Raw genomic sequence first — 25,211 nt, 5'->3', positions numbered from 1 at the left:
TAGTTGTGTTTCTCTTATACCTTCCCTACTGCCCTTGCAATATCACGCACTGCACCCTCCAACTTCTTACAGCACAATTAATAACTTTGCAGCCAATTTACCATATAGATTAACAGTCAGCATAGTTGTTTAAGAATGCATTAAGGTATTAATGTTACTGATTTTGATACAACTCTCTTGTTACCTCTAATTTCCCGGGTTCCTTTCCTCTTCAAACCCTGATTGGTTGGAAATGAAAACAAATTCTTTACGGAATGATGAGACAAGTTTATTTACCTCATCTACAACGATTCTGTAGTTTTCTGTGCATCATCAAGTTGGTGCTTTGTCTGAAATTTCATTATCTTATGTCTTACAGTTCTGTAGCAATGTTTGAACTCACGCAACCATCTACTGCTTCCTTCGGAACCACTGTAATCTGCTTCCTTTGGAACCACTGTAATCTATCTGATATACATAGCATAGTAGATCACTGTCATGGATACCCCAGAAATTGCGCCATGTCCCCCTTGAATATCTGTAGTTTTTCTTATGCACTACACAGTCACATTGCTGTCAAAATCTGTTCATACTTTTTTTTAACTATGCTGTGGATAATCTTCCATGTATGTAATGTTTAGTAACCGCTCCTTGGACAATGGTTGTCCTTTACTATGTTTCACTGGAGACAGGATTTGTGGCTCCCTGTCCAACATGAATGATGAACTACATGACTTGACAACTGTTTCAGTATCACTTTCAATTGTTAAGCATATATTGTCATCATTGTACTCCTCACGGACATTGTCCGCACAGTTGAGCGAATACGACATCACCATTGGATACATCCAGTCCCAACCGCTACTGCCATTAGCAGCCAATATTGTGGCGTGTCAAATGCCATAAAAATCATTGGCCTTTTGTGATCTTGCTCCCAAGGTGTTCCTTGTCAGCTGTATCCACAATGGGCAGCATATTGTATCAACTGCCTGACCATAAAGAGACAGCTATGTCATCAATATCCACATACATTTATGCCTAAAGAAGAGCTAATTCACTGGATTATGTGAACTAGGTGGTGCACTGATATCAAGGCTGGCAGATGATGATGGGTACACTCGAGGTGTCATTGGATTTGTCACAGGTATCCAAACACTGCCACAGGTCAGAACAGCAGCCTAAAGCCTGTCAACCACAGCCAATATAGCTTTAGCTTATTCTGCTAGCAGCTAATTCCTCTTTTATCTGCGCACAAATATAGCCCTGTCAATCTGTGTATCTTATAAGTCAGGCCACACCGTCCGGAGACAGCGGTCATGTCTGCGTGAGCTGTGCTTGTGTGGAGGCTTAAATGTTTAGCTGTCTGTTCATTGTGCCTGCCTGCAACTCAGTGCCTCACTCTCCTTGATGAATAGCAATCATCCTTTTCATAATACTGTTGTTATTCCATCCTGGACTTTCCATTATTTGATTATGTTTCTTATAATATGTACAGCTATTTAATAATAAGAAAGAAAATACTAATACCAACAGTAAGAGACTAATTGAAGACTATGCTGAGGTTGGTATAACATGAGAGTAAACTATGTAACTTGTGCTATAGGGAGCAAAAGTTACACTATTAATATTTTTAGCTATATGGAATAAAGATAAGAAAACAAAATGAACCTTGGTATGTTCTAGATAGTGATTTTCACTACACTCTCACATCAAACCAAAAATGCAAGCTACTGCATAATCACTGGTCACTGACACTGTAGAAAATGCAGATAATAAAAAATGCAACATATCATTATAAACTTCTGCACAAGTAACATATTCAAGATGTTTTGAAATGGGAGGACATCATTTTTTGGCCTGTGAGATTCCTAAACTTATCACTGATGAAACTCATTTTACATTTACTGGGTTAATGATTCACACCCAGCTAGTTACTGAATGTTTTATCATTGTGCTTGTAGGAAAAATGCTAGAAAATGTGTCAAGAAACCATATGATGTTCCTGCAACATCACTTGATCATTCAGGCCTTCAGGGCCCATCATGTGGGAGAACTTTCTGGGATGTGGTAGATGTGAAAATAAACATTACCACAGCCATGAACAACTACTTCTATCCACTAAAGTAATAACTAGCTAACATTAAAATTAAGTGGCTCAAGTACTTAGCAAATATACTAGCCATATTTTATATCACATGCAAGAAATTGGCAGAAGAGCAGCTGCATTCAAAATAGTTGCTATTACTCTTCTATTACATATTTAATGCTTATGTAATTATTTTGATGACTTTTAGAGTAATATAACAGTCATAATGCAGGTTTATTTACAGAAAACAAAATGATAATTGGGATTTGCATACCAACATGCCAAATATTTAGATACTGTATGGAATAATTTATTTTTGAGTTTTTGTGGATTCAGTTTTCTTTTTTATGTGTGTATATAATTCACTTAAAATTTTTGGACCATAATAAAGAAATCTCATTTTTAATATACTTACAGATGTACAATCTAGATCTATATAAAAGCTGATTTCCAATTACTTTTTTTATTTGCAAGTGATAATAACAAATGGTGAATGTACAGAAACCTATATACGAAGGTTGGAACTTTAATAGTGGCAACTATTTATTTACAGCTTGTACAAAATAGATATGTGTTTCAAAGACTTTCTGACCTTCAAAGTAGTCAACAGCATTGTGTATAACCTGTTGCCAGGAATGTGGAAGTCATAGGATACTCTTAGCAGTGCCAGTTGTGTTGACAGTTCGAGTGGCGCGGTCTATTGCCCAAAAAATTTGTAGCAGTTCTGAAGCGAATGCCGTGAAGTGTTTTCTTCAGTTTAGAAATCGAATTGAACTTGAGGGCTTATGTCAGGGGAGGGCAGTAGGTGGTATAGCACGTAGAAGCCTCAGCAGTCAAACAAATCAGTAACAGCTTGCACTGTATGTGCTTGAGCAGTGTCCTGCAAAATGATGGTCAGGTCCTGCAGAAAGTGTCATCACTTCTGTCTCTATGCTGTTCAATTTGCTCTGTTTGTTTAAGATGTTACAGGATAGATGAGATGGTGTGTTGTCAAGGAGCAGTAATGTTTCCTCCCTTTTGCCATTTTTTAACTGATGAGCTTTTACAGAGGGTACAAAAACTTCCATAAATCCTTCCAGCCAGGTACTCATTTATCAGATGTAAAGAATAGGCATCACAGACATATCAATGTGTTTGAAGCAACACTATTCCTTACTTTTACCAATGATGAGCTTGGGCAATCTGTATCTACCAGTAGCACTAGCATAAGTTAAAGCAGTAGTAAGATCCTTGCTTGTTTTAGGTCCATGATGTTAATTCCTGATTGTGAAGCAAGAGTTTTTTTGGTAAAACTCTGCAGTTGAGTCCAGTTTTGTCAGCATTGTAAACACTTTTGAGAGCATAATCTACTTCCCTCAATACTTCCCTGAGTATGATTTTGAAAGAATCAGCAGACAGTTTTTCTCCTTGTATTTGAAGCTCACGAATGCCATGTCTTGACTTAAAGCATTTTAACCAACCCATGATAGCTTTAAAATTCATCAGCCATCCGAACTTTTCATAAAACCGAATTGCCTTTTCACACAGAATGGGACGAGAGATAAATACTCCTTGTGATCTTTTTGTGTAAACCACTAGTAAACAACACAATCAAGATCTGTGTTTGTGGCAAGCTTCATAGTTCTACAACTTGATGAACCATCAGTAGAATCAAGCATAGATATAGAATTTGTGGCTCATCTTACATTTTATTGTATCAGCAATTGTTGACTTATCAGTCTTGTACTCATTAGCAATCTAGGTTGCAAGACATTCCCTCCTCTAACCTTTTAGGTTAACAACTCATCACAGGATCAGGGAAGAGGGGGTCGAGGCATTGTGTGGAATGTGAAAATGAGAACAGTTCAGTTAAGGTGTCGTTCAGATAATCGATGCTCTACTGTGCTATACTATCAAAGGGAGGGCAGTGTTGTGTATTAGCTGGTATGTAAACCCTGTTTGGCCTTCTACAGCAGTACAAATACAACACTGGACATTGACAGACTGTGTACTGGCAATACACAATATCCCAGTGCAGAATATGCTCTGCAACATGACAGTTGTGACCTCAGTACTTGCTTGACCACATGTGCCACCTGGATTCTCCCACCTGACACCAGATTCTCACAACTCTGCAGGTGGGAACTGGCATTACAAAATGTTCTTAGGTCTCCTCACTCAAAATTTATGTTAATTTCTTTAGTCTCAGCATTTCTTTTCAGTAACTATTCCTTTGCTTCCCTCCATTTTAGTTTTTTATATTTTTTTATTTCCTGACCCATCTATTTTTCTGCACCCTATCCTCACCTGTCTACCACATATAACACACCTAGCTTTCTTCTCTTATTTAACTGTTACATGATGTTTGTCAGTGATATCTGTCTTGTTTATTACCCTATCTTCCACCCTTAAGCTCTCAGGTTTTCAAATCTTGTTCAGAGCAGTGCCCAACAATTAGTCTTACCTTCTCATCTTGCCCAGTAAATATTGGGGTTCTGGGTGACTTTTCCTAATACTTGCACAATGTTTTCTTTCATTGCTCTTCCTTTCCCTTTAACCTTTCTGCTGAAGGAAGAAATCACTGGCTCCAAGAGCTTGCAAACTTCCATAACTCTTTTATGTGGTTTCTTCTGCTGCTGCTCGGTGAACTGATTTTTTTATCTATCCAATTTTATTGATTTTCAAAAACTGATTATTTTCATGAATGCATAATAGCTGATGGTGACATAATGCTACATATTCAAAAAGAGTTAAGTAAAAACTGTTATAAAAATATTCCTGTTAGAGATAAGAGAGACAAGTTAGTTCTATAGTCCAAAGGTTCTAACAAATCATGTCATTTTACTCACCACTTAGTGCAACCCATATTGTTTTGGGCCTGTAAAACTGCCATTTACAATGAAAATATAAGATATTGAAACTACTTTTTGTCATGTTAGATGTACTTATGAATCAAGAATTTCCCGTTTCAAATTGAAAAATAATATATCTGTTATGGAAAAGTTAGCTGCAATTGATTTGCAGAAATGGATTTACTTATGTCAAATGAAATATTTTATTCAACAGATATTGCGTTAAGTACGGCCTTTGCACTCTTGTTGAAAAATATGGTATCATCATTTATCACTTTTTAAGCCAATGAAAAATGGTCTATGATCAATACTACATCCCAAGACAAGTGGGAAGTGTTCCAACACAGCATTTTTATTTTGAAGTGTAGCAAATCTGGAGCCATTTACACAAGATGCAGAAGGGGCTGAAGGTAAAGTTGCAGTCAATTTTCACCTGCAACTAACTTCATTTAAACAGAAACATTACAAATTCATATTACTGACAACTCGATAAATGGCGGGTGTAGGTTCCAGCTGAGAAGAGCTCTGCATAACTATAAGCAGAAATATATGGGCTTCAATAACATCACAATAATTTGTGGCATTTAATGGGGCACCTCTGAGAACAGCTTAATAAACAATCTTGCAAGGATTATGGTCAATATGTCATAGAAACACCTGATAATGACAGTAAGAAAAGTAGCTGTAATGTTCTACACCACAATTCAAGAACATTTCCAAGAGTCAATAACAGATCAGTGACAACCAACAACCACACATAGAAACTGACACGAAATAATCTGAGAAACTAATATGTACAGAACACACGAGTTGCTCCTCTTACCACACACAGTGGGAACTATAGAACTTTTCATGCCAGTTTATACAAAAATTTATATTCCAAAGAGTTGAAAGCTTACAGTAAATTGCAATAATAATGAAAAACCATCAAGCAAATACAACAAATAAAGAAATAATTTTTTATTTGGCTTCATATCAAGTATTAATCTTGGAACTATGTAACTCACCAGTAAGAACAAAGCAACATAGTATCAGTGAAGGCTGATTTAAATGCAAGAACATTTTTTTCATTCATAGGTGGCTTCTCTGGAACTTCAGGCAGGCAAAAGCATATCCATGTATGTACTTCTGCCAGGCTGAAGGAACCTTTCAGTGTCAGAACATTAAATGGTCTGTAAATTCATGAGACATTTTTATTAGCTGATTCACTACTGGAAAGGTAACTACATTTCCACAGCAATTAATTTAATATTGTAACTAGCCATCCAACACAACACAGAAAGTCAGGCCACATGCTTCCATATCTGCTATTATAATTGTACTAACCTTGTTTGATCAGGATGGTGGCAGCGGGCATGTAAAGAGAGTGGCTTGATGGCAAATGTTTTCAGTGTGCAACTCTTTGGCTGAGCAAGTGGAGTTACATATGCCCTTAGTGTTCCATACTGTCCTTCTACTGTTCGAAGCTTCACTTCAAGTCTTGTCACATTAACCTGACAGCGGTAGGTCACCAAGAGATGATTACCACTCTGCAAATGTATAAGTGAAAAAATTAATAGTTTATATATATTACAACATGGGGTCTCAGATGTATACAATACATATTTCCTTTTGAAAAGAAACAAGGATAAGGAAGAGAGAAAATGGAAAGCAGAAGAAAAAATTATTTGGCACATAAGAAATTGTATCAGTAATACAGAGCTTATCAATATCACATTAAACTTAAATATAAAAGTTTTGGTTAGGTTACAGCAAGCATATTTTGTTGTTGATGTGTATGACTAAATAGCTAAACTCAGAAGGAGCTTCAGGAATAGGTACGGTGTATTGAATATCACCTAAGAAATTTATTGCAAAGACTGATATAATTGCAACAAAAAAATATGTATCTGAAGTTTAAACAAAACAATTTAGGACAACACAAGCATAAAAATAGTGAAAGCAGAAGCATTTTCTGTGTGTTACTGATATGGGAATATACTGGAAGAAATTTTTAAAAACCTGTTCAGCTTATAAATGACTAAGTAATGAATGAGTTGTAGTTTGCTGTAATGTCTTATAATGAACTAAGTGAGGAATGACTGGTAGTTTGCTATTGCATAATAAACAACAGTCAATATCTTGAAAAGAACTACTAAAATTAAGAGCAGTTAGGAGATTTTTATTAATTTAGAGTGGAGCTTCACAACAAACGTGCACCACAAGCAGATGATGAGTGCAGGCCTGCAAGCAGCAAGCACTGTACCCTCTCCATCATCACAGTGAATAGGGCGAGAAGCTGTGTCATGATTTGTGTGAATGGGGAAATCAAACTTGATGGAAATGTTTGGAAAAATCTGCCTGTCACATTGCAAATCCATTACTTCACACTGCAGATCTACTGGAAACTTTTTTTATTTTCCCTTTCAGTTGCACTACAAATCCTGATTTATTACCCAACATATCTGGTGCTTTGTCTGTAGACACAAAAACTAATAAATTCCATGTCAAACCTAGTTTTTCTACACTTTCTGCAATGCTGTTAAGAATTTCATTTCAGTTGTGTGCTTGTGATATCTACATTTTCACAGAGAGCCTCAGAATATGCAACAAACACCTTACAAAACTTTGCAAGCTGGCTCTGAACATAACTGCCTAACTTGTGTGAGGTGCCAACTGCCATAAAAAACTTTTTATCTAAAGTGGATGTAAATGTTCAGCTGCAACCAACAAATATGCTGATCGGTAAAAAAGAAGGACAACTGGAAAGATGATGTCAATTTTTATCTGATAGTGGCATATGCTACCTAGGGGATAGTGGATGTACCGATAATGGTTTCAACATTGTGCGCCAACATACAGCGTAGTGGCATAGCTACCAGCTACCAGAGTACCATGCGTGTCCACCATTTAATAGGGAATCATCACATCTATAAGGCTCAGCATGGTGCAAATGTGTGAAGCAACCAAGCCACATAGATGCACTCATGCTTCCTACAGCCAACTGAGTGGGTTTGAAAGGTGGATAATTGTGGCCATCTAAGTGGCAAGGTGGTCTTTTCGGAGAAGTTCCACACAGGCTGTATGTGCTGCACCAGTTGTGCAATAATGCTGGTTTCAGTTGTCACCTGAATATTCTCACATATGTAGGTGAGGTTCCAGAAATCCCACAAAGCACAGATGCCCACCGGGATTGTCATTTTGAAAGGGCAGTTCATACAGCTACTGCAGCAAAGATAAGAGGGCTTCTGAGCCCAGATGTGTCAACATGAACTGTTGTGAACTGGTTATTAGCAGTGGGACAATGGGCACGCACACTCTATCCCATCCTCCACTCATGCCACAGCATCGACATGCATGGCTCAACTGGTGCTTCACATCTCATAGCAGGTACAAGTGTACTTTAATATTATCCATAGCTTGTACAAATGTTCTCAAAAATAGCTCTGCTCAGACAGCATTCCTTTTTGCACTGTACAATATGGAACATTTACTGTAGCAAGGCTTGCATATATTTTATGATTTGGAATGCCTTGTCCTATTTCTTGGATATTCTCCGTAGACCCACTTCCACATTGTATACATTAGTCTGCAGCTGTAACAGTCACCTACTGGATGTACAAACTGCAGACCACCCTACCATGTTGATGTTCATGTAAACATCATTCACCAATACAACAAACATACACTGCTGGGGGAGAAAATGTAGTACACCTGGAAACACGATGTCTATTTTGATCTGATGACAGCATATGCCACCTGGGGGTTAGTGGACATACTGATATGGGTTTCAATGGCATCTGTAAACAGATAGTGTAGTGGCATAGCTACCATAGTACCATCTGTGTCTACTTTTTTAAAAGGAATGCTCACAGACAGAAGGCTCAGTGTTAGCAAACATGTGAAGCAGGCAGTCAACCATGCCACAGAGATGCACTCGCGCATCCTATAGCTGACTAGTGAGTTTGAAAGGGGTCAAACTGTGGCCTTATGAGTGGCTGGATGGTCCTTTTAGAGAATTGCCACGCAAGTTGGATGTGCTGCACCAGTTGTGCACTGATGCTGGAATCAGTGGTCATGTGAACTGTCTCACGCCCACTGACAAGGTTCTGGATTCTCACCAGGATCATCGCACTGTAAGGGCAGCAGTGGCCAATCATACAGCTACCACAGCCCAGGTAAGAGGACTTGAGAGCCCAGATGTGTTAGGACAACCACCTCTAGCCCATCTTATACTCATGCCACAACATCAATGTGCACAGCTCAACTGGTGCTGTCAGAGGATCACTTGGAAGATGGGATGGCAGTCTGTAGTCTTCAGCAATGACAGTAGATTCCATCAGCACACAAATGATGGTCACTAACACATACAACATAGATCTGGTGAGCACTGTCTCACATAATGCATTTGTCCAAGACACATTGGCCCCTACCCAGGTCTTATGGCTTGGGGTGTGATAAGCTACAACTCTCATCCATGTTTGGTGTTTCCAGAGGGGACACTAACCAGTGCTCGGTACATGCAGAATGTTGTTAGATCCGTTCTTTCGCCATTCTGGCAACAGGAAGGTGACGTGTTGTTGCGACAGGATAGTGCTCATCCACACACTGCCCAAAAGGCTTAATGTGCTCTGCCAGACATGCAGCAACTTCCCTGGCCAGCATATTCTCTGGCCTTGTCTCCAATCGACCACATGTGAGTATGATGTGACTCAAGCAACTCATCAAACAACAACTCTTACCAGAACTATGGGAACAAGTTGAGCTGGCATGGCATTATGTATCCTAGGACAGATTCACCATCTGTATGATTGACTGGACGCCAGAGTCAACACCAGCAGTGCCACCTGTGAAGGCTACACCATGTTCTAATATGTACATTTCAGCAAGGGTTGATACGTGGTGACTCAGAACTGCTTGTGCTACTGATCTGTAAATGTAATCATTTCATATACTGTTCCAACAATAAATCTTGAGTGAATGGAAACCTCTAAAAGGGTACACTAATTTACATGATGTGACTTACCAAATGAAAGTGCTGGCAGGTCGACAGACACACAAACAAACACAAACATACACACACAATTCAAGCTTTCGCAACAAACTGTTGCCTCATCAGGAAAGAGGGAAGGAGAGGGAAAGACGAAAGGAAGTGGGTTTTAAGGGAGAGGGTAAGGAGTCATTCCAATCCCGGGAGCGGAAAGACTTACCTTAGGGGGAAAAAAGGACGGGTATACACTCGCACACACACACATATCCATCCACACATATACAGACACAAGCAGACATATTTAAAGACAAAGAGTTTGGGCAGAGATGTCAGTCGAGGTGGAAGTGCAGAGGCAAAGATGATGTTGAATGACAGGTGAGGTATGAGTGGCGGCAACTTGAAATTAGTGGAGATTGAGGCCTGGTGGGTAACGGGAAGAGAGGATATGTCAGACACCACCAGGCCTCAATCTCCGCTAATTTCAAGTTGCCGCCACTCATACCTCACCTGTCATTCAACATCATCTTTGCCTCTGCACTTCCGCCTCGACTGACATCTCTGCCCAAACTCTTTGTCTTTAAATATGTCTGCTTGTGTCTGTATATGTGTGGATGGATATGTGTGTGTGTGTGTGCGAGTGTATACCCATCCTTTTTCCCCCCTAAGGTAAGTCTTTCCGCTCCCGGGATTGGAATGACTCCTTACCCTCTCCCTTAAAACCCACTTCCTTTCGTCTTTCCCTCTCCTTCCCTCTTTCCTGATGAGGCAACAGTTTGTTGCGAAAGCTTGAATTGTGTGTGTATGTTTGTGTTTGTTTGTGTGTCTGTCGACCTGCCAGCACTTTCATTTGATAAGTCACATCATCTTTGTTTTTAGATATATTTTTCCTACGTGGAATGATTCCCTATATTATAATCATATATATATATATATATATAATTTTTTTTCTGGGTGTGTCTTAGCTGACCTACAATGTTGTTGTTGTGGTCTTCAGTCCTGAGACTGGTTTGATGCAGCTCTTCATGCTACTCTACCCTGTGCAAGCTTCTTCGTCTCCCAGTACCTACTGCATCCTACATCCTTCTGAATCTGCTTAGTGTATTCATCTCTTGGTCTCCCTCTACGATTTTTACCCTCCACGTGGCCCTCCAATACTAAATTCGTGATCCCTCGATGTCTCAGAACGTGTCCTACCAACCGATCCATTCTTCTAGTCAGGTTGTGCCACAAACTCCTCTTCTCCCCAATTCTATTCAATACCTCCTCGTTAGTTATGTGATCTACCCATCTAATCTTCAGCATTCTTCTGTAGCATGACCTACAATAACAATAACTTATTTGTCTTAATCATGGATACTTATCTATGCGCAGTTACACAAAAGGCATAAATCTAACCTCTATTTGTACTGTATACGGTTTTTTTCTGAATTTAAACATGCAGGAACTGTGCGTCCTCGTACTGTTTTTGGATGGTACGGTTGCTTGCCAGTTGTTGCCCAGTATTGGATTGTGGTGAGTGGTTCACTGCAGATTGGTCCATCGATCCTATGTTACAGCCAGCCAGAGATGACAGTGAATCTTATCACCCTTCCAACATGGCAGTTGACTGGCAAGGATCATTTCCTCTAGACTGAGGCACCACAGGTATGTTACTGGTACTGTAATACATGAAAAGCAATCGAGTCTTCCACTTATCAGGAATCCACAATCTAGCCACGATAAAAATGGGCTGATATCACATAATTCACCCATCACAGACTTCACTGTTGTTTGTACAGCCTATACTACACTGAACTGACAAGTCACGGGATGGTGATATGCACTTATGCAGATGGCGGTAGAATCGTGTACAAGAGGTATAAAAGGGCTGGGCATTGGCGGCACCGTCATTTGCATTCAGGTGATTCATGTGGAAAAGTTTCTGGTATGATTATAGCAGCACAACAGGAATTAACAGACTTTGAATGTGAAATGGTAGTTGGAGATAGACAAATGGGACATCCATTTCGGAAATCATTAGGGAATTCAATATTCTGAGATCCACAGTCAACAGTGTACCAAGAATACAAAATTTCAGGCACTGCCTCTTACCACGGACAAAGCAGTGGTCGATGACCTTCACTTAATGATCGAGGGCAGCAGTGTTTGTGCAGAGTTGTCAGTGCCAACAGACAAGCAAAATTGCGTGAAATAACCACAGAAATCAATGTGGGATGTACGACGAACATATTTGTTAGGACCGTTTGGTGAAATTCAGCCTTAATGGTCTATCACAGCAGATGAACGGAGTGAGTGCCTTTGCTAACAGCACGATATCGCTTGCAGTGCGTCTCCTCGTCTCGTGGCGATATTGGTCGGACCACAGATGACTGGGAAACTTCGGCCCGATCAGATGAGTCCTTATTTCAGTTGATATAAGCTGATAGTACAGTTCAAGCACGGTGCAGACCCCGTGAAGCCTTACTGTCGACAAGGCACTCTACAAGCTGGTGGTGGCTCTATAATGGTGTGGACTGCATTTGCATGAAATGGACTGGGTCCTCTAGTCAAACTTGGCTGATAATTGACTGGAAATGTTTGTGTTTGACTATGTAGAGATCCATTCATGAACTTTATTTTTATGGATGACAATGTGCCATGTCACGGACTACAACTGCTCGTGACTGGTTTGAAGAACATTCTGGACAATTCGAACTAATGGTTTGACCACCAGATCACCCTAAATGAACCGCATCAAACATTCATTGGACATAATCGAGAGGTCAATTTGTGCACAAAATCCTCCACCGGCATTGCTTTCGCAATCACAGATGGCTATAGAGGCAGCAGGGCTATGTATTTCTGCAAGGACTTTCAACGGCTTGTTAAGTCCGTGCTATATTGAGATGCTGTGCTACTCCAGGCAAAGGAGGTCCAATGAGATATTAGGAGGTTTCCCATGACTTTTGTCACCTCAGCGTTGATCTTACAGTATTCCCATAGTGTAATATGGTCTGTGATTCAGCAATAATTAATTTTCTAATTCTCATCCTTCCATGCACATTCAATGCTACAAGTGCAGAAAAAGCTAAGTGAGTAAACTGACACTCAGTTTCATTGTGTAGCAAAGTGTTATAGTTGACTATATTTTCTATTCCCTTTTCACTGGATGCCTGGTAATATATTTTTCCTAGACTTAAAACACTTACAGTGACAAGTGAGATTGGATATTTTACACCCACCATCATTATCAAAATGAATTTACACAATAGGATTGGAAAACTTCACTGCAATGCAAAATATATAAATAATACATAATACATACCGAGGAGTCGCATTTACTGTAACTAACAACAGCTGAATTTTTTTCAACATCCAGAAGGTCAATCTGTACATCACTCTGTATAAGGACATTGTCTATAGGTGCCTGTACCTCAAGACTTAGCAAGTATGATGCATCCTCCTTGCAGAGCACCATCTGTCAAAGTAACAGCATGTTACCAATACCATTAATTGTATTTATTATGCAAATAAACAGTGCAACTTCCATTATTTTCACAATTATTCTACACACTATGAGAGTAAAAGCAGTATTAAAGTTACCTGTATCTCAATGAGCAGTCATACTATCGCTTTTATTTAAATACTAGTACTGAAATAGCCCTTTTTATGTTACTTTTAGTAATTAACTGCACAAACACTGTTTTTTGCCTTCCTTCACAAATTTTGTTATTGTTACTGCACAACCTAGGTTTCGAATTATAAGCCCATTTTCAAGTACTTTTTGCCTTCCTTCACAAATTTTGTTATTGTTACTGCACAACCTAGGTTTCAGGTTATGAGGCCGTTAAGCACTTCAAGTTGAAAATGGGATTATAACCTGAAACCTAGGTTGTGCAGTAACAATAACAAAATTTGTGAAACAAGGCAAGAAAACAGTGTTTGTTCAGTTAATTTACGATGTCTCACCAAGAACCCACAGTTGATTCAATTAAAAAATAATTTTTAGTAATCATTTGAAAGTGTACAGTTTGATAATGACCTTTTGAACATGAGAACCACTTCCCTTAATAGTCATAACAAGACAGAAACACAGTTTCCTTCTGTGAAAAAATTTTCATGATGTACTGGTGGGCAAAACTTAAGGACAAAAGTAACTTTTGCAAGATCTGTTACAGCCAAGTAACATACTTTAATGAAACTTACACCGTAAATTAGAAAGAATTGCAACAATATAGAAGAGAAGGTAACTAAAAGAAATACACAATGAGATAAACACGAATGATACTTTTACTCAAAGACGATAATTACACTGAAGTTACTGTGATTCATGATAATATGTTGGACATTAAAAAAGGTAGGACACGGATCCCCCCCATGAACCATGGACCTTGCCATTGGTGGGGAGGCTTGCGTGCCTCAGCGATACAGATGGCCGTACCGTAGGTGCAACCACAACGGAGGGGTATCTGTTGAGAGGCCAGACAAACACGTGGTTCCTGAAAAGGGGCAGCAGCCTTTTCAGTAGTTGCAGGGGCAACAGTCTGGAAGATTGACTGATATGGCCTTGTAAAACTAACCAAAACGGCCTTGCTGTGCTGGTACTGCGAACGGCTGAAAGCAAGGGGAAACTACATCCATAATTTTTCCCGAGGGCATGCAGCTTTACTGTATGGTTACATGAAGATGGCGTCCTCTTGGGTAAAACATTCCGGAGGTAAAATAGTCCCCCATTCGGATCTCCAGGCGGGGACTACTCAAGAGGATGTCATTACCAGGAGAAAGAAAACTGGCGTTCTACGCATCGGAGTGTGGAATGTCAGATCCCTTAATCGGGCAGGTAGGTTAGGAAATTTAAAAAGGGAAATGGATAGGTTAAAGTTAGATATAGTGGGAATTAGTGAAGTTCGGTGGCAGGAGGAACAAGACTTTTGGTCAGGTGAATACAGGGTTATAAATACAAAATCAAATAGGGGTAATGCAGGAGTAGGTTTAATAATGAATAAAAAAGTAGGAGTGCGGGTAATCTACTACAAACAGCATAGTGAACACATTATTGTGGCCAAGATAGACACGAAGCCCACGCCTACTACAGTAGTACAAGTTTATATGCCAACTAGCTCTGCAGATGACAAAGAAATTGAAGAAATGTATGAGGAGACAAAGGAAATTATTCAGGTAGTGAAGGGAAACAAAAATTTAATAGTTATGGGTGACTGGAATTTGAGAGTAGGAAAAGGGAGAGAAGGAAACATAGTAGGTGAATATGTATTGGGGGTAAGAAATGAAAGAGGAAGCCATCTGGTAGAATTTTGCACAGATCATAACTTAATCATAGTTAACACTTGGATCAAGAATCATAAAAGAAGGTTGTTTACATGGAAGAATCCTGCAGATACTAGAAGGTATCAGATAGGTTATATAATGGTAACACAGAGATTTAGGAACAAGGCTTTAAATTGTAAGACATTTCCAGGGGCAGATGTGGATTCTGGCCACAATCTATTGGTTATGAACTGTAGATTAAAACTGAAGAAACTGCAAAAAGGTGGGAAATTGAGGAGATGGGACCTGGATAAACTGACTAAACCAGAGGTTGTACAGAGTTTCAGGGAGAGCATAAGGGATCAACTGACAGGAATGGGGGAAGAAATACAGTAGAAGAAGAGTGGGTAGCACTGAGGCATGAAGTAGTGAAGGCAGCCCAGGATCAAGTAAGTAAAAAGACGAGGGCTAGTAGAAATCCTTGGGTAACAGAAGAAATATTGAATTTAATTGATGAAAGGAGAAAATATAAAAATGCAGTAAATGAAGCAGGCAAAAAGAAATACAAACTTCTCAAAAATGAGATCAACAGGTAGTGCAAAATGGCTAAGCAGGAATGGCTAGAAGACAAATGTAAGGATGTAGAGGCTTATCTCACTAGGGGTAAGATAGATACTGCCTACAGGAAAATTAAAGAGACCTTTGGAGAAAAGAGAGCCACTTGTATGAATATTAAGAGCTCAGATGGCAACCCAGTTTTAAGCAAAGAAGGGAAAGCAGAAAGGTGGAAGAAGTACACTCCTGGAAATTGAAATAAGAACACCGTGAATTCATTGTCCCAGGAAGGGGAAACTTTATTGACACATTCCTGGGGTCAGATACATCACATGATCACACTGACAGAACTACAGGCACATAGACACAGGCAACAGAGCATGCACAATGTCGGCACTAGTACAGTGTATATCCACCTTTAACAGCAATGCAGGCTGCTATTCTCCCATGGAGACGATCGTAGAGATGCTGGATGTAGTCCTGTGGAACGGCTTGCCATGCCATTTCCACCTGGCGCCTCAGTTGGACCAGCGTTCGTGCTGGACGTGCAGACCGCGTGAGACGACGCTTCATCCAGTCCCAAACATGCTCAATGGGGGACAGATCCGGAGATCTTGCTGGTCAGGGTAGTTGACTTACACCTTCTAGAGCACGTTGGGTGGCACGGGATACATGCGGACGTGCATTGTCCTGTTCGAACAGCAAGTTCCCTTGCCGGTCTAGGAATGGTAGAACGATGGGTTCGATGACGGTTTGGATGTACCGTGCACTATTCAGTGTCCCCTCGACGATCACCAGTGGTGTACGGCCAGTGTAGGAGATCGCTCCCCACACCATGATGTCGGGTGTTGGCCCTGTGTGCCTCGGTCGAACGCAGTCCTGATTGTGGCGCTCACCTGCACGGCGCCAAACACGCATACGACCATCATTGGCACCAAGGCAGAAGCGACTCTCATCGCTGAAGACGACACGTCTCCATTCGTCCCTCCATTCACGCCTGTCGCGACACCACTGGAGGCGGGCTGCACGATGTTGGGGCGTGAGCGGAAGACGGCATAACGGTGTGCGGGACCGTAGCCCAGCTTCATGGAGACGGTTGTGAATGGTCCTCGCCGATACCCCAGGAGCAACAGTGTCCCTAATTTGCTGGAAAGTGGCGGTGCGGTCCCCTACGGCACTGCGTAGGATCCTACGGTCTTGGCGTGCATCCGTGCGTCGCTGCGGTCCGGTCCCAGGTCGACGGGCACGTGCACCTTCCGCCGACCACTGGCGACAACATCGATGTACTGTGAAGACCTCACGCCCCACGTGTTGAGAAATTCGGCGGTACGTCCACCCGGCCTCCCGCATGCCCAGTATACGCCCTCGCTCAAAGTCCGTCAACTGCACATACGGTTCACGTCCACGCTGTCGCGGCATGCTACCAGTGTTAAAGACTGCGATGGAGCTCCGTATGCCACGGCAAACTGGCTGACACTGACGGCGGCGGTGCACAAATGCTGCGCAGCTAGCGCCATTCGACGGCCAACATCGCGGTTCCTGGTGTGTCCGCTGTGCCGTGCGTGTGATCATTGCTTGTACAGCCCTCTCGCAGTGTCCGGAGCAAGTATGGTGGGTCTGACACACCGGTGTCAATGTGTTCTTTTTTCCATTTCCAGGAGTGTATATAGAGGGTTTATACAAGGGCGATGTACTTGAGGACAATATTATGGAAATGGAAGAGCATGTAGATGAAGATGAAATGGGAGATACGATACTGCGTGAAGAGTTTGACAGAGCACTGAAAGACATGAGTCGAAACAAGGCCCCCGGAGTAGACAACATTCCATTAGAACTGCTGATGGCCTTGGGAGAGCCAGTCCTGACAAAACTCTACCATGTGGTGAGCAAGATGTATGAGACAGCGAAATACTCTCAGACTTCAAGAAGAATATAATAATTCCAATCCCAAAGAAAGCAGGTGTTGACAGATGTGAAAATTACTGAACTATCAGTTTAATAAGTCACATTTGCAAAATACTAATGCGAATTCTTTACAGACGAATGGAAAAACTGGTAGAAGCCGACCTCGGGGAAGATCAGTTTGGCTTCTGTAGAAATATTGGAACACGTAAGGCAATACTGACCTTACGACTTATCTCAGAAGAAAGATTAAGGACAGGCAAACCTACGTTTCTAGCATTTGTAGACTTAGAGAAAGCTTTTGACAATGTTGACTGGAGTACTCTCTTTCAAATTCTAAAGGTGGCAGGGGTAAAATACAGGGAGCGAAAGGTTATTTACAATTTGTACAGAAACCAGATGGCAGTTATAAGAGTTGAGGGGCATGAAAGGGAAGCAGTGGTTGGGAAGGGAGTGAGACAGGGTTGTAGCCTATCCCCGATGTTATTCAATCTGTATATTGAGCAAGCAGTAAAGGAAACAAAAGAAAAATTTGGAGTAGGTATTAAAATCCATGGAGACGAAATAAAAACTTTGAGGTTCGCCGATGACATTGTAATTCTGTCAGAGACACCAAAGGACTTGGAGGAGCAGTTGAATGGAATGGACAGTGTCTTGAAAGGAGGATATAAGATGAACATCAACAAAAGCAAAACGAGGATAATGGAATGTTGTCAAATTAAGTCGGGTGATGCTGAGGGAGTTAGATTAGGAAATGAGACACTTAAAGTAGTACATGAGTTTTGCTATTATAACTGATGATGGTCAAAGTAGAGAGGATATAAAATGTAGACTGGCAATGACAAGGAAAGTGTTTCTGAAGAAGAGGAATTTGTTAACATTGAGTATAGGTTTAAGTGTCAGGAAGTCATTTCTGAAAGTATTTGTATGGAGTGTAGCCATGTATGGAAGTGAAACATGGACGATAAATAGTTTGGACAAAAAGAGAAGAGAAGCTTTTGAAATGTGGTGCTACAGAAGAATGCTTTAGATTAGATGGGTAGATCACATAACTGATGAGTAGGTATTGAATAGAACTGGGGAGAAGAGGAGTTTGTGGTACAACTTGACAAGAAGAAGGGACCAGTTGGTAGGACATGTTCTGAGGCATCAAAGGATCTCCAATTTACCATTGGAGGGCAGGGTGGAGGGTAAAAATCGTAGAGGGAGACCAAGAGATGAATACACTAAACAGCTACAGAAGGATGTAGGTTGCAATAGGTACTGGGAGATGAAGAAGCTTGCACAGGATAGAGTAGCATGGAGAGCTGCATCAAACCAATCTCAGGACTGAAGACCACAACAACAACAACAACAGGACATGGATCTTAATAGGGTGTGTGATCACCACACACAGCAATGAATGCTCTCCAATGTGCTCCCCTGCTGGCCACAAGGTAGATAAGGATTTCTTATGGTAGTATGTTCCATTCTTACACCAGAGTCCACCCCAATAGCTGAATGGTCAGCGTGCTGGACTGCCATGCACAGGGGCCTGGGTTCGATTCCTGTCTGGTATGGGAGATTTTCTTCCCTCATGGACTGGGTGTTGTGCTGTCCTCATCATCATTTCATCCCCATTGTCGACACAGAAGTCGTCCAATGTGACGTCGCACTCAATACGACTTGCATTTGGCGGACGAACTTCCCACCTGGGAACTCCTGGCCACTGACGCCATACGCTCATTTCCATTTCCTATACCAGTATAATTGACAACTGCTGGATGGTCGCTGGCGCATGCAGACATGCTGCAATATTTTTCCCCAACACATCCCACACATGCTGGATGGGACTTTAGTTTGGGGAATGGGCAGGTCAGTCCATTTGCTAAATATACTCTCATTCGAAGAGCTTCTCCATCCATGCAGTTTGACGCAGTTGTGCACTTGTGTCCACAAAAGGGAATTCGGGGCCAATTGCACCCCTGAAAATACATTCGTGGGGAAGGACAGCAGTGTCACATGTTCAAATATTTGGGCGTTAGTACACCCATGCAACAATATTCTCCCCCACATCATAACAATTGGACCATCGAAACTATCATGTTCAGTAATGCTGCACGTACTGTTATATGGTGCAATATGGGAACATGTAATGCACCCAGGGTCAGGTCTTAGACAAATTTTGTGAAGTCTGGATGACTTTGACTCCTTTATACAGTCTCTTCAGCAGTTCATGGAAAAAGTTACAATCCCTCATACCTCACTCCTCTCCCACATTAGGTGAGTGAAGCAAGTTCCTTGATAAATCCATTTATTTGACACTTTACCCCTAAAATTACTAATACACAGGATTTAAAAAAAATAAATAAAAAATAAAAAAATACTGAAATCTGTTGTCAAACATGTTGTTCATACTCTATGGAAAATGTATGTAAACATCTCATAATTGTATTTCCAATAAAAAAAAAAGGACAGTCAGTCACTTGTAGCCAATTAATGCATGGCACATGGGAACATAACAGCACAGATATGCTAATAATTTATAAGGTATCACTCTTTTTGTAGTATACACAAATAATGGTACTGGTGCCAAAAGACAACCACTAGCAGGGAATTTCATAGGGCCCCAGGGTGAGTGCAAAGACCCCAAATTTTTCTAACAAATTTATCGCATAAGAAACTGGAAAAAATAATGATGACCAGCTTAAAATGCCTCAGTATGCTGGCATGATTAACTATGCCCAATTTGGTTGTACAAAGGAAAAAGTACGAAGGGCACAGTTAATGAGGCTAAGAAATTTGCGTATATTACAAAAGGAAAACATTTAACAATTACAATGATAGAGATATCCAAGGTATTTGGCAATTTATGGTGGCGCTGATTCTCCATGAAAAAGATATAAGAAATTATCTGCCGATGAATGTTTCCTAGAGAAGTATGGTAAAGACCAGCACACAGAATTGTCAAGCCTAACAACAGCAAGTACTAAATGTATCATGTAACGGTAATCCCGTGTGTGTGTGTGTGTGTACCTAATTTTTGGTATATCAATACTGAAGCATTACTGGAAACATTGCAAAACAAACAAGAACTGTTGGAAGTTGTGCCATAACTGGATGACTTATTGCTTTTAGTACATGTCGACAGTCATTAGAAAATAACTGCTTCAAACTCACTGATAAATTGCCTGTATGATGCCACTGCATGTAACATACAAATTACTTAAAGAAAGACTGATAAGGGACCCTTCCATTAAATTGAATCTTCCAATAATTCAAAAGCATATGGTCAATATCTAACTAGGTACACTACATGATCAAAGAAATCTGGATACCTATTAGTGGGCATTAATATGGGATGTGTCCATCCTTTGATTTAATGATTGCTTGAACTCTCACTTGGACCACTTCCAGAGAAGTGTCTGAATGTCTCAGGAGGAATGGCAACTCATTCTATCACAACAGCCAAAACCAGAGGAGGTCTTAAGTGATAACCAGACGAGGTCTTGAGTGAATTCAACATTCTAACACATCCCAAATGTGTTACATCAGACTGAACTTGGGTACGGGCAGGCCACTCCATTTCACGAATGTTACTGTCCACAAACTGTTGTCTCACAGGTGCTGGTTTATGGCTGGGAACACTGTCATGCTGATACATTCATTAATTGTATCCGAAATGTTCCTTTACTTTATGCAATACACAATGCTGTAAAATGTGTTCATATCCTTCAGCATTTAGCATTCTCTTAAATGAAATAAAGGAACCATACCCTAACCGTGAAAAAGAAACCCTCATACCATAACATCTCCTGCTTTGTACTTCACTGTTGGCACTACACATGATGGCAGGTAGCATTCTACAGCTTCCATTGATAATCCACAGGGTATAACGCGACTGATCATCCCAAATCAATCGTTTCCAGTCTCCCACTGTCCATAATTTCCTTGTGATGCACAGAAATTCCGAAATTACAGAAATGGAAAGTTTTTAGGTCCATGACATACTTTAAATTTCCTGGAGAACTGACTGCCAGAAAATTTTATTTAAGAACAAAGAAATTTTTCATGGGTGATTTGATAGTCCTTGTTAATGCAAATATCACCTATGAAAGTCTGTAGCGTGACAATGTGTACCATCTGTCATCAACAGAAGACTGATACATCTATCTTGGGAGTGATGTCAAGTTTGATGATTCATTTTATTTCAGTATTATGTTTGCTTCAAATGATGTTTATGCTGAAGTAGTTCTACATCTACATATAGATACTATGCAAGCCACTATACAGTTTATGGCAAGGGGTAACTTATATCACTTCTAGTTATTCCCTTTCCTATTCCACTTACAAATGGAAAAAGGGGAAAAACAGTTGTCTATATTCCTCTGTGTATGAGCCCTGATTTTTATCACCTAATCTTCATGACCCTTATGCGAGACGTTTGTTGGTGGTAGTAGAATAGTTCTGCAGTCTGATGCAAATGCCAGTTCCATAAAATTCCTCAATAATATTTTGCAAAAGGAACATCATCTTTCTTCCTGTGAGTCTCATTTCAATTCACAGAGCATTTCTGTAATATGTGTCGATCAGACCTACAAGTAACAAACACAATAGCATGCCTCTAAATTACTTCAATCTCTCCCTTTAATTTGACCTGGTGATGTTCTATATGAAATTTCCTTCATAGAAGAGCTACGCTTTCCTAGAAGTCTCCCAAGAAACTGAAGTCTAACGTTCACCTTTTCTACAACCAACCACATATGCTTATTCCATTTCATATCGCTTTGCAATGTTATGCCTAGATATTTAATCAAGAAACATACCACTAAAACTGTATTTGAACATTACAGGATTGTTTTACCCACTCATCTCCATTTCTTACGTTTTTCTACATTTATAGCAAGCTGCCATTCATCACACTGAACAGAAATTCTATCTAAGTCATCTTTTATCCGCCTACAGTTACTCAACAACAACATGTTCTCACACTCTGCAGCAACAGCAGCAAACTTTCACAGATTGTAACTCATACTAACTATTAAATAATTTTAGTATATAGAGAACAAGACCAGTCCTATTGCAGTTCCCTGAGGCTCTCCTGATGAGACCCTTGTCTCTGATTAACACTCACCACCCAGGCCATTGTAATAACTTGTATTATTAAAAAAGTCTTCAAGCCACTCACATATCTAAGAACCTATTACGTATGCTTGGACCTTTGTTAATAGTCTACAGTGGCACACTGTGTCAAACACTTTCCAGAAATCTAGGCATATGTAATCTGCCAGTTACCCTTCATCCATGGTTTGCAGGATAACATGGGAGAAAAAGGCTAAGTAGAGTTTTGCTTGAACAACATTTTATAATTTCTGTGCTGCTCTGTGGACAAAAACTTTTCTGCCGCAAGGAAATACTTTACTAATATGCTCAAGAACTTATGCAGCAAACTGATATTAAGGTAATAGGTCTTTAATTTTGCAGGTCTGTTCTTTTGCCTTTCTTATATATGGAAGATGCAGCCTGCTCCTTTTTCCAGTTGCTTGGAACTTTATGCTGGGAGAGATATTTGCAACAAAAGCAAACTAAGTAAAGGGATAATGCCAAAGAGTACCTCTGTAAAACCAAACTGGGATTCCATCCTGACCATGACTTACTTGTTTTCAACTCTTTCTGTTGCTTCTCAGTGGGATGAATGCCTACTTCTATGTCCTCTACTCAGTCTGTAAGAGTCTCCTGGATGAACAATTTCTTAAATGCAAGATTTAAAACATCATTTTTCCTTTCGCTTTTTTCTACTGCCACACCAGACTAGTCAACAAATGATAGAAAAAAATCCTTTGACCAGAAATGGCATCCATTAATTGTCTAAGTAAAAACTGCTTCTCCACTTTCCAGCACAAAGACAGTCATAGTCATTGTCACTATAATGATATAATCACTAATCCCTGTCTTTATACTGACACTGTTGATGACGCCAAGTCTGTTTGTGTGTACAAGGTCTAGCATATTTTATTGTGTAGGAGTTGTTAAACTACCTGCTCAAAACAGTCAGCTTTCAGCCATATGGATTTCTTCTCCATTAGACAACACTACACACACGCATTCATGCAAACACAACTCAAACACACATGACCACTGTCTCTGGCTGCTGTGGCCAGACCAAAGACAGTGGTCATGTGGGTGTGAGTAGTGTCATGAATGTGTGCATGTATGTTGTCTAACTCAGAAGAAGGCCTTTTGGCCAAAAGCTTACTTTTTTAAATAGTCTTCTTGTTGTACCTATCTGCAACTCAGCATCTATGCTACATGGTGAGTAGCTATCTATCCTTTTAAAATATTGTCAATTTCAGCCTCGAAAGACATAATATTTTTGTCAACTGCAAGGAAGACTCTCCCTCTTATGATGTCTAATCTATCTTTTTGATATACATTCCAGATCTTGTTAAGTCGGCCGGCCGGTGTGGTCCAGCGGTTCTAGGCGCTTCAGTCTGGAACCGCGCGACCGCTGCTGTCGCAGGTTTAAATCCTGCCTCGGGCATGGATGTGTGTGATGTCCTTAGGTTAGTTAGGTTTAAGTAGTTCTAAGTTCTATGGGACTGATGACCTCAGATGTTAAGTCCCATAGTGCTCAGAGCCATTTGAACCATTTTTCTTGTTAAGTACTTCAGAGCTTTTAATTTCAGCTTTCATCCATTTCTGACTCCAGAGTACAACCTTAGCAAGACAGCTTTCCTGGAAGGCAGTGAATTAAATAGCCCTTACATGATGCTTCAGCAATTAATGGTTAAAATCGTGACATTTGAAATGTCTTTACTCTGTAAGCAGTCTGATTCCGCTGCCTATTGACTGACAAGCATTCATCAGAGACTCTTAAACTATTGCCCAAACTAAAAGGAAAAACCTTATGCACTCCACAAGTAGTCCACTACTTGAGCAGCTGCTTCTTTTGTGTAATGCACCTCTCATACAACAATTCTTCGCCCCATATCACAGGTGCAGAAACTTGCAACCAAGACCATCACAGAACTGAAAGAAACTCTTGTTGAGACCCTCCACTACACTCCAAATCAAAGGACCCCAATTAATTCTGGGTGTCATACTGGGAACTGTAAACTCTACCTGCTCCCTCCATGCTGGCCAGCAAACTTCACCACTTCCACCAGCAGCCTGTATAAACTGAGAATGGCCTTAGAACCCAAGCAAAAGGCATCATTGGTGCCAAGATGAGCCACAACTTGCAAATGACTACACCCTGAATGGCTGCAGGCATGGCCTCCTCCACGTCTTGTACTGGGCACACAATGGACTTCTTTCCAACCCGTAACATGCCTAACATTGGAACTTCTGATAACTAGCAAACAACTCCCCCTCTTGCCTGCTCAGACCTTGCTAAAGGAGCGGCCACTTGTCCATTCATAGTGCAAATGGGCAAGGTAGGACAGCCAGTTCCCACATTCACTATCTGCCTCCTACATTGGGTATGCTCGAAGGCATGTCAGCAGCAGAGCCTAAGGGCGAAACAAGCAATACTTGAGATGCCCCAAGTGACACATCAATTTCCCCATAACTACTACACACCGAGGCAGCATCCTACAGATGGCTGACTGCAGCCAACGTCATCTTCTGTACGTGAACTGTGTCCAGCTCCAAACACAGCACATTT

At 40.6% G+C, this 25,211-nt stretch overlaps 1 protein-coding gene across 2 annotated transcripts in view; it reads right to left on the bottom strand.

Annotated features, from left to right (window-relative positions):
* Positions 1-25,211, bottom strand: part of LOC124622061 (Bardet-Biedl syndrome 7 protein homolog) — a 148,118-nt gene that overhangs the window by 33,085 nt on the left and 89,822 nt on the right. For both annotated transcript variants that reach the window (XM_047147634.1, XM_047147635.1), the window contains 3 exons: positions 13,170-13,322; positions 6,223-6,425; positions 5,904-6,068 (listed from right to left, as the gene is read on the bottom strand). In XM_047147634.1, the coding sequence (XP_047003590.1) occupies positions 5,904-6,068; positions 6,223-6,425; positions 13,170-13,322 (521 nt within the window). The remainder of the gene's footprint in view (positions 1-5,903; positions 6,069-6,222; positions 6,426-13,169; positions 13,323-25,211) is intronic.

The sequence above is a fragment of the Schistocerca americana genome, chromosome 7 (assembly GCF_021461395.2).
Source record: "Schistocerca americana isolate TAMUIC-IGC-003095 chromosome 7, iqSchAmer2.1, whole genome shotgun sequence".
Taxonomy (NCBI): domain Eukaryota; kingdom Metazoa; phylum Arthropoda; class Insecta; order Orthoptera; family Acrididae; genus Schistocerca; species Schistocerca americana.
Note: the sequence above shows the minus strand (reverse complement) of the source record. Positions and strands in the feature narration are given on the sequence as shown.